The following is a 10,260-nucleotide window of genomic DNA, read 5'->3' on the forward strand; positions in this document are numbered from 1 at the left end:
GTATTTGAACTGTTTTGCCAATTAAGGAATGTACACAATGTGAACAAACAGGGAGGATATCAAAACAACATGGTGCATTTCACCACGTATCACAGTCTGGTTATCAGCTTAAGTAAAAAAAAACCTGAATTTTTAACCTTTGTCGTCTTGCCTTCAAAACTGGGCTTTGATTCAATTCTGGATTACTTGGAAGCAACCACAAACAGCGCAGTGATTAATGAGAACAATCTTTTATTTGTGTTTTTTTTTTTTGGGGGGGGGGGAGGAAATCTCATACTACATCCAAACAACCAGCACTGACTGGTGGGCTGGGCATCATCGACACTACTGATGCAGCAGGGCAGTTGATCAGTTAAGAGTCACTATAAGAGTTATCAACCACATCGGTGAAGATACAGGAGACTAAAATCCTGTTAGGAGAGCAAACAATCACTGAATGAGGTGATAAAGGCAGATAAACCAACAAGGAGCGTATCAGTAGTGTGCACAGTCCATGCACAGGTGAGAAAACGGTCATGATGAAAGGTCAAGTTGGTCTGAGTGAACATCATGTTCAAGTTACTGAGCCACGTTTGTGAAATCCCCGGTCAAAGAAAACAAAAGTCTCTGTAGAAGAAGTGGATAGATGTGGGTCCGAAGACAGGTGCAAATAGCCGAGACTGGGGTTGTTTTGTTTTGTTTTTCCATTTGAAAAGTCTTTCTGAGGAACACTGAAGATCAAAGATGTTTCAAGGTGCAACAGATCATCCAAAGAAAGAAAAAAAAAACATTCAGTAATACAGAACAACAACAATAAGAGGGATAATCATAATAATCATAACAATAATAATAGTTGTAATGGTAACTACTCATCATGGTCATTGGAGGATTAAAATCACACTATTACTAGTCGTCCCTCCCCCACGGAACATAACATAGTGTACCATGCCCCTGTGTAGGTGTTGTTGGGTACACAGAGAAGTTCATAGATACAGTAAAAAGGAAGGAGCAATAACAGGATTGAAAAAGCACTAAATAGCAACAAGTTTCGTGGATCGACATAGGATCAACATTTTGGCTTTTATTTCTCCCAGAAATCTGAGAAATTAACACATTCCACTCAATGGGGGTACTCAACCCATCTCCTGGAATACATCAAATACACAAAATAGTAGAGGCCTATCCAATATACACAACAATTCCCCTCCCTTCCCCCCACCACACCCCTGTAATAATGCTAATTAAAGTGTGTTCAGTAAAGTAACAACGTGTGTTTTTACAGGGACGATTGATTACTACTGCAGAATATGTTACAACACTGAGATTGAACTGCTCTGTGCACCTTTCAGGTGCAAGAGAGTCACAAAGACAAAATGCATTGGGAAGAGTTTGCACATAACTGTCAAAGGACTGCCTGCAAGTGGGAGCAGACAGAAATAGAGACATCGGATATAGAAACAGGGGAGCAATTCAAAGAGAGGATGAAGAGGAGCAGAGTTACCCAGGGCATCACAACAGGCTTCCACAGGCTCGGGAAATATCTAAAAACACCAGAGCAGATTGAAAGCACTTCCACTGGGATAGTGAAAAAGTAAAAGAGCAATACACAGAAATATGGGCTAGAGGAAGATGTACCAGTCTCATAAAGGTAAAACCAAGGTAAAAAGAGCTAATATTGTTAGAAGGGGGAAGGGGGGTGACGTTGTTCTAATAGAAAATAATATACAAGACTGGCCAAGAGGATAGAGCTGGGCTGTATACATAGTGTCTCTCATTCTGTCTCCCTCAAGCATCCCCAGTGACAGAAACATAAAAGGAAACAAATTAAGTGCTTGAATAAAATCCACAAAATGTCGAACTACACGTCTTTAAGATAATTTTGCTCTCTATATTACAATTGTTACATGCCTTCTCAACCCTGCTGCTGCATCCTGGCTATAATTATAAACACAAAAAAACAAAAACAAAACCATCGATGGCTGACAACCTGTTAAGCATCTCCTGACTCAACTATGATAAAAAGATATTTACCGCAGCTTTCCCCCATCTCTGTGTCCCCATCATGTAGAAAATATACAAAATTATTCTGTAATTTGCTCTCCCTCTAATTTTTCTGAAGTATTATAAAAATATACAATTCTCCAATAACAAAACTCTTAAAAGTCACATCTTTCATCTGTTAAATTATTCTCTCTGTCCGCCACTTTTAAGAGCCGACACCTCAACGAAACAAGACACCTGAGCTTCAATGCACAAACCTTCTCCTCGTCTTATACATTCATCATCAACATCATCATCATCATCATTATAATCATAATCAGCTTGACCCCCTTTATGTCCATCAGGTTACCCCAGAAATTCAGAGTCTTAGATTGAATCCAGCTTATATTTCTCCTCGTCCTAATTCTTCTCCGCGCTGCCATCACTGGTCAGCGAGACGGTTTTCGTATTTACTAAGTATGTTACGACACCGGCCCAGTTCCTTCCTCATCTCGGCCACTTCCTGTCGGAGGGCGGCGTTCTCTCGCTCCAGGTAGGCGGCGCGCACTGATATCTGGTTCTCCTTGAGACGGCGAGCATCCCGGGAGCGCTTTGCCGCTTCATTGTTTTTGTGCCTCCTGCTCCAGTACTTCTCATCCTACAAAAGGACCGAAGAAAAAAAACAGCACATATGGATTATTCAGCATCCACCAATGCAATCCACTTATTTTTATTGGGGAATTTCACGATTATTAGGTATAAAATGTATAAAGAAAAGAATCAGTGAGTGCTCTGATTTGTTTCTTAAGTGTAGTGTTTTTTCTAGCTTAACTTCTACAGCTATGTGGGTGTTTGGCAATGAAAAGACACTTCTTTGTCGTTGTTGTTTATTTGCATACCACATCCTCAGAATTTGGTTACTGGTTACTGTCTGACAGCAAATAAAGTAAGCAAACAACCTGCATGTGCCACACACAGCTGCTAAAAACTGAATTGCTGTCTTTTTTGTGGCTGTAGAATATTTTATGAACTTCCATAAACTACAGAGTGAGGATTTGCACAGTTTATGATTCTTTATACTCAGTTACAAGTCATCAATCTTATAACTTATACTGGGCTTTTTGTTTATGTAATCTCTGTTTTTATTTTGCAGCTCCTGTGTTTGTTGCTTGTCCATTATCGGATGCCCTCATTGTGAAACTGTTCTGCCTTTTACACTGTTTTCATTAAACTGAAGCGCTAACAATGTAAAATATAAATGCAGACTCAGACGTGTGCTCATTTCTGATAAAAATAAATATATCAGGTAAACAGCTTAGCTCTCGCCAGTATTTTCCTCAACTGATCATTTTCCATGATCATAGCTGGATAATTGCCCCATTAGTCATCGGATAAATGAATCTCAAACAATGTGGACAGTGTATTAACCATTTGAGCCTCTCAAGGCTTTATCTCTGGTAAATCTAGATGGCATTTTCACTATTTTATGACATTAAAATCATTCGATACAAATTTTTAAAATAACCGATTTAATTACTATTTATCTGCTTTCAAACTAGTTCAGTCTCAGGGCATAAACTGCATGTAAGCCACTTGCATCAATGCTGTGAATACCTCAGCAGCCTCACCTTCATGTTATCGGGTACCAGGATCTTGCGTGCCTTCTTGATCATTGGCTGGGGCTTGAGCTCATCCTCGCTGAAGGAGTGCCTTCGCGGATCAAAGTTCTGCTCTTCCGACGTGTTGGACATAGCCATGTCTGAAGAATCCATGTCAAACATTCCAATCACATCTGGCCCATTCCCAGTGGGTGTGAGCAGAGGCGGACAGGAGGATGAAGAGGAAGAAGAGGGTGACTCACAGGAGTCATTCATTCTCCTTTGACTCCCTAGAATTAAAAAGAAGATAAACCTAAGTACACTAAACACTTTGACAGTTTTAGTGGAAGACGTTTTGACACTTTTTGACAGATCAGCCACAAAAATAAAAAAACAATATGCAGCACTCCATGATAACCACCAGATGGCAGCAGAGAGCTACATTGTTAATAAAAACAAACATTGCTTTGGCCTTAACCAAGAGTTGGCTGGTATTCAGTGAGCTTTCACTGGCAGATAAAAGATTTCATAGTCAAGGTAATGTTTAAAGTATACTACAATAGCAAATGCAATATAATTCAATCATGTAATCTACAAATATTTAGTGCACAGATTTGTGGATGTAACTAAGCAACAAGCTGTTTAAAGCAATACCTAAATTAATTAATTGAAAGCCAATGCTAGCTGTCTCAGTAAGATTTTAGCCATCTTGTGCCAAAAACATAGCTTCAATGCACCTTGGCACAGATTACCCACATCTCTAATACACTAATGAGGGAGTGGAAACTTTTTTTTCTTCAATATTTACCCTTATTTGTTTTGTCAGTAATGGAGGAAAGCATTTCATTATTTTTAAACAAGTGTTCACTTTGTTGAGATCTGATCACTGATCTTTTAACCTCTATGGATGGAGGTACTATCTATCTTTTTATCAGGGTGGAAAGACTTCATCATGAGATAAAGGTAACCTCTCAGAAAAGCTGTGCCATGTCAGAAATGGGTGCAGATTTCCTCTTCATTTCTTACCCATCTATATAATTTATTATGCATCTGTCAATAATGGGAAACTAACATCAAATTAGTTCTTTGTATGTCCCACTGAGTGTGCTACTGATAAAATAAAAACATAACCACAGTCTTGATGTGAATCCTCTGGTCCACAGGCTTTAAGAATATATAACACACAATCACCACTACACAAAACCTCTTGGCCCAAAGCATAACCTTGACAAGTTTTATCACATGAACTGCTGAAAATGTACTTGTGGACCAAAGCTCACAACCAGAACAAATGCAGATAGAAAAATCTATAAGCGGAAATGTTATATAATGTGTTCTCCCTCCTCTCCAATCCAGTTTCTTTAAGTGGGGCCGGTATAGGGTGATGTGTCAGCCCACCCCCCTGTAGGGCCAATGCACCTTACTCGACTGGCTTTTCTTTCAAAGAGCACAAGCCTCCATTAAACTTCTATGTGAATCCAGACAGCTCAGTCATCATCCTTGTTGTGAATGTATAAGCCTGTCCACATGCAAGTGAGGCAATTTAACAGAGATGTCAACTTGACTCAAAGCTCCTCTATGTGTTAGCTGGATACCTAACAAGGTATCTACTTAACACAGCACTGCAGCCTCCCAAATATGGACAAATATCAAACCCAGGGTGAATATAATGAATATTTAATGTAGTTTAATAAAAAAAACAAGCCAGCAGGTTGTTGGTCTGTATGTGCTGCCAGCTGCTAACTATATTACCTGTGGATCTGTAGTATAACAGAACCTACAGCATGAGTAATGGCAATATAATAGACAGGTAATGTGAGGCCATATTTTGATACCAGGTGAACACTGTTCACTCACACTCCCTTGGCAATGCCTCCGTACTATAATAAAACTATTTAAAGTGGTAGATGCACCGGGGCACAATCAGCAGTCAGATCTACGTATTGCTGAAAGCTCTTGTGGATATGGTTAACCGAGTGTCGTGCTGCTTAAACCCAACAGCAGGAACTAGGTAGTGCCACCACCTGTTGTGGTGCTTTGTTGGAGTGAAAACCTAAAGACCCTGCAGTTTACTGCTACCTCTCACCTCTGACTTTCGGGCAGCTCTGGAACGCAGATTTGCCAAGGAGATTTGGTGCATTTTTCGTTCACATGTTTCCACCGTTAAATAACAGCAGGATTTCATTTTTGATTACATGGCCCGACATGTGCCCTCACACTTTCCAGAACTTGTACAACAGCATTCCAAGAAAGCCCAAAACCGTTGCGAAGGTAAACAGGGGTCATTCTCCTTGGTTACCTAATAATTGTTCATCGTTAGGCCGTCTGATATTTTATGAGTACATTTGTGATGTTGCAGTTTAGCATTAAAAGGAGGCAAATAGCATCTAGACGTAATTATAAGACTTTAAACAAAGGGACATTGATCAAAATGCACAAGCCTTTATCATGCAGTATAAATGTCTTATCGGAGTTTATGAACGAGTGCTTTGTAACTGAAGGAGTGAATTAAAGGTCTTCAGTCAAGATCCCATAAAGTATAAAGCTCCCCTCTTGATATCAGTGCACTTATTGTCATTCAGTGGTGATCATATGTTCGGTGTGAAGTCCAGCAGGCACAGGGAAACTCTTCCTGTTGTCCCCCCCCCCTCCTTCTCCTCTGTGGACTCCTCCTACACGTCTGCTGGCCCTGCCTCTAGTTCTCTCACTCCAGTACTCCCAGCCTCTGCACGTGTAATGACGCGTGCACATGGCTGTGGCGTGTGAAGTGGGGAGAGATTTAAAGACACGCAACCGCAAACACTCCACACACACTGCTGTCTCTCTCTCTCTCTCTCTGTGTACTGTTTTGACCCTGCTGCACAATCATTATTGGCCGGGAGTGAATGCTGATTGTGTTGTACACTGCAGTGCACAGATCACATGCCAAACTACACCAAACTCTCTTGTCATAGCTATGAAGTTGATTCGTCAAATAGCTCAGGACTCCTTATTTTGCTTTACCTATTTTTTTTCAAGTTCTTCACTGCTCTTCAGCTTTTTGTTTTTCTCCCAATCAGTTTTTACCTTGCAGCCATGCAACCAAATGGTCATGGTTTCATGGTTAAGGTGCAAATTTTAAACTCTGTTTTCTTTTTAAAGCTTACTTTGTTTACATAACCATGTGATCTCACGGCCTCAGCTTGACCCCACAGGACAGCGAAATGTTTGATTGCCATGATAGTCACTGTGAAGTTGAAGTCCTGAATCATTAGCCCACACTCCACATAACCCTGTTTACATCACAACTATTGTTATTAAACCGAAAGGTCTGCTAGTCGACCAGCAGCAGGTGAAACTTTGTCAACTCTGAAAAGCTTGGAAACCATTTTCCACGACTGTTGCTGTGAGGTGATCTTGACAATCCCTAGATAATAACCAGTCTCTGCACTGGCCATAACAAACTAGTCGATATTAGTCAACTCACCATGCAGGCAGTCAGTTCCTCCTGGAAGATTCTGTGGCTGAGCCACCTCCAGACCGATGAGAGATGGAGAAGAAGAGGTAGAAGGTGGTGAGGATGAAGATCCAGGTGGGGATGAGGGTGGTAGGCACTGGGAGCTCTGGTTGGGCACAGCTGACTGCGGGCTCTGTGAGGGAATCTGGGCTGAACAGGAGCTGTTGTTGTTATTGTTGTTGTGCATACTGCCCATTCCATTTTCAGTTAGAAACTCCTCCAAGTCCATATACTGAAGCTGGAAGAGGCCCCCATCCGCAGGCACAGTGCGATCCCACAAAAGAGGCCCCAGGAACTGGTTGAAGTTTCCTCCTCCATTTCCACCTCCTCCACAGCCATTACTGCTATTACTGTTGACTATTCCACTTCCATTCCTCATTGGGCACACTCCCAAGGAGTCCTCATCGAGGTCCAGTCTGTCTTTGTCTGCCAGATGGGAATAAAAAGCAGACTTATTAGTGGAATATAAAAATGACGATGCTTACTTTTGGTGTCACTTTAACAGGTTTCAGTGGACAAGAAGGTGGCCTTGGGATAGTTCATGCTTCGGCTGCTTTATGCTAAAAATCAGCTCTTCATATTTGCACAGAACTAAATGGCACTTCTACAAAATCCCCTTCTCCGCCTATCTCTCATACAATCACACACAGAAACACAGATGGGCCCAGATGGTAGCTGAATTGCAGCATTAACCAACAGCCAAAACCGATTTGCTGTCATAACGTATACACAAACTCCAGAACAAATCTCACAATAGCCAGGGATACATTTGGCAGAGAAAACGCACCCAGAACGCATGCTTGTATGGGTTTAGATTTACAGCTAAACCAAAGCATGTTATCACCCAGTGTAATCTAGATCCTAATTTGAAGTTGCATCAGGGATTATAATTCAGCTCATCTGGCCATGGTCACTGAGGAGTCATCCTGAGCACATGTCCTGGGGCATGAAACCTTTGTGGCCTTTACATATGAAAAATTACTAATAGTGGTACATATTTTTATACAACAGACCTTTTATTAATTAAATTCACAGAAGGGTCTCACCTTTCGAATCACATGGGTTCTTTAAACGCTGGTCTCCTTTCATGGGGTGCTGCAGGAGGGATTTCAGACCTGCCATAGAGTTGAGGTGCCCCCCTGTCAGGGAGCCTCCAGGTTGAGTACAGCTTCCAAACTGTGGGCTTGCCCCAGCTGGGAGGTCTGGGGTCGGAAGCTGGGAGAGTTGCCTGGACATCCTGGACCAGACGGGTCGCAGAAACACACCTGGGGCACTTGAAAGGGCTAGGCGAGCTGACAGGAGTACCTACCAATGGGACAAGCAGGCTGGATGACTGTGGCTGTGAGCACAGGAGGGGTGGGGTGGTGGGCAAATACAAAAAGGTAGTTTTGAGACTTATCTATGCAGAATAGAGCATCTGTTATATTGTAATTACAGTCATGACATTGGCATGGCATTATGTCAGAAAGTTTAAATTACACACGCAAACTCTTACCTTTCACTTGTAGATATAAAGAGTTCTTTATTTCCCTGCAAAAATATTTTCCTCGAAGTACTCCATTGCCTTTGGATGTTGTAGATGAAGCTGTTATTCTCGGAGAACAGTGTGGGAGGGACAGTCAGACCATCTGATTAGGAATACTGTCCATAATAAAACTGCAAAGGCGTGAAAATTCCGCACACACACGAAAAAATATTGCAGTAAAAACTTGAAGAGCGATATCCCGAGTTAGTGGTGCGGTAATTTAAAAAGAAATACTTATAATAATGAAAGAAGATCGCAGAGAGAGACTTCCTCCGTCAAAACAAAACTGTCGTGGAGAAAGAGGAGCATTAAAAAAAAACAGCCAGCGACGCGAGCTGTACGTGGTCAGATGACAAGTTGTATTGCTGCTTCTCTGCTGTCGCGCTCTGCTGTCCCTCGGTGGGGAGGGGGTGGTTGGAGAGGCTGGAGGGGGTCGTTTCCTCTTTCTGTCTGTACTTTTTTTTTTTCCATCCGGTGGATCCAGTCACGGGCGCACGGGCTCGGATCTGTGTTTGGGCCGCGCGACGTACTCCTCCTCCTCCCGTTTCTCTCTTTCTCTCAGCTGGAATGGACACGGGCAGTTCACGTGACGTCACACCTCGAGAGAGGGGCGGGGCCCGGCTTTAACCGATCTCTCAATTTTCGCCTAAATTATTTATGAGGACACACCTACCCCTCGTGCCACACCTCGAGGGGAGCAGCAGGTTGTGTTGTTTTTCCCGACAGGTACAACCACAATTATTTTTGTAAAAAAAATAAAAATCAAACAAGAAGCAGGAAATATGTAAATTAGTCTCAGCGTCACCATGGTGATGGGAAAGAAACCATGAGAAACAGCTAACTGTGCTGTAAGCTGGGGGTTAATGGCGCTTAGGCTCGCGCTCTCCGTTGGAGCATAATTTGGCTTTCTCTAATATTCAGGCACTGCTGCATGACTTTTCCAGCTTCCTTGTAATCCACGGAAAACGTGAGTGCGCCGTTTTTTCAGGCGAGAGGAACGCTTCTGCACGTTGCCTGCCGGCGTACAATAGCAGCTCAGGCTCACGTGTATGAGGCACGCGGAGACGAGGCCCGTCTGCTCACAGCTCGGGCACTGATAGGCCCGCGGAGAGCTGCTGCTCCGCCCTTGCGCCGGAGCCGATTGGGCAGAAATAGGTCGGACAAGCCCGCCCGCTCGGATTCCCTCCCGGTGCATGCTACTGCCGCGTGAGACCGAGCAGCTCGAAATACAAAAAAAGCGCGAGGGTTGTCTTGTCTACTGTACAAGTTGAAAAGCACATGCAAAACAATGCGTGCAGCAGGAATTCACCCCCTTTGATTTTTTTCCTCCAGAGTTAGACATGCAGAAGTTGACGTAAATAGATTACAGACAGACCAGCATACAAAAGACGCATTGAGTAATTGCATTTGAACAATATGCCCTGAAAATAAATAAGTGAATGCAACTGGAGGCAGGAGCACTGGAGGAGGAGGCAGCCCTGTGTTCAGCCCTGTCCCGAGAGTCCCTTTTTTTAATAATTGTTTTCCGAATTAACCTATCAGACTCCAGTCTTGTCCAGCTGTGTTCTTTCAAGATTATAACCACGTGTCACCCCCACATAAAAAATATCAGAGTGGATGAATCATCATTTTTTGTGTCTGCAAGCAAGCCAGATCATCAGCATGAATTAAAACTCACAACA

General features: G+C 42.6%; 1 protein-coding gene across 2 annotated transcripts; it reads right to left on the reverse strand.

The window, feature by feature from the left end:
* Positions 1 to 228: 228 nt before the first annotated feature.
* On the reverse strand, positions 229 to 9,772 carry dbpb (D site albumin promoter binding protein b). 2 transcript variants are annotated; one of them, XM_005731995.1, is made up of 5 exons: positions 8,549 to 9,772; positions 8,100 to 8,358; positions 7,024 to 7,479; positions 3,588 to 3,847; positions 229 to 2,617 (listed from the first exon to the last, which is right to left on the reverse strand). In XM_005731995.1, the coding sequence occupies exons 2-5, from the start codon at positions 8,287 to 8,289 to the stop codon at positions 2,402 to 2,404; spliced, it is 1,122 nt and encodes a 373-aa protein (XP_005732052.1). In that variant the 5' UTR covers positions 8,290 to 8,358; positions 8,549 to 9,772; the 3' UTR covers positions 229 to 2,401. The 2 variants fall into 2 exon arrangements, with proteins under 2 accessions (XP_005732052.1, XP_013766059.1); XM_013910605.1 differs by having other exon boundaries at positions 8,100 to 8,392.
* Positions 9,773 to 10,260: the final 488 nt, after the last annotated feature.

The sequence above is a fragment of the Pundamilia nyererei genome, unplaced genomic scaffold, assembly GCF_000239375.1.
Source record: "Pundamilia nyererei isolate P.nyererei 1_Seehausen unplaced genomic scaffold, PunNye1.0 scaffold00045, whole genome shotgun sequence".
In the NCBI taxonomy this organism is placed as follows: Eukaryota; Metazoa; Chordata; class Actinopteri; order Cichliformes; family Cichlidae; genus Pundamilia; species Pundamilia nyererei.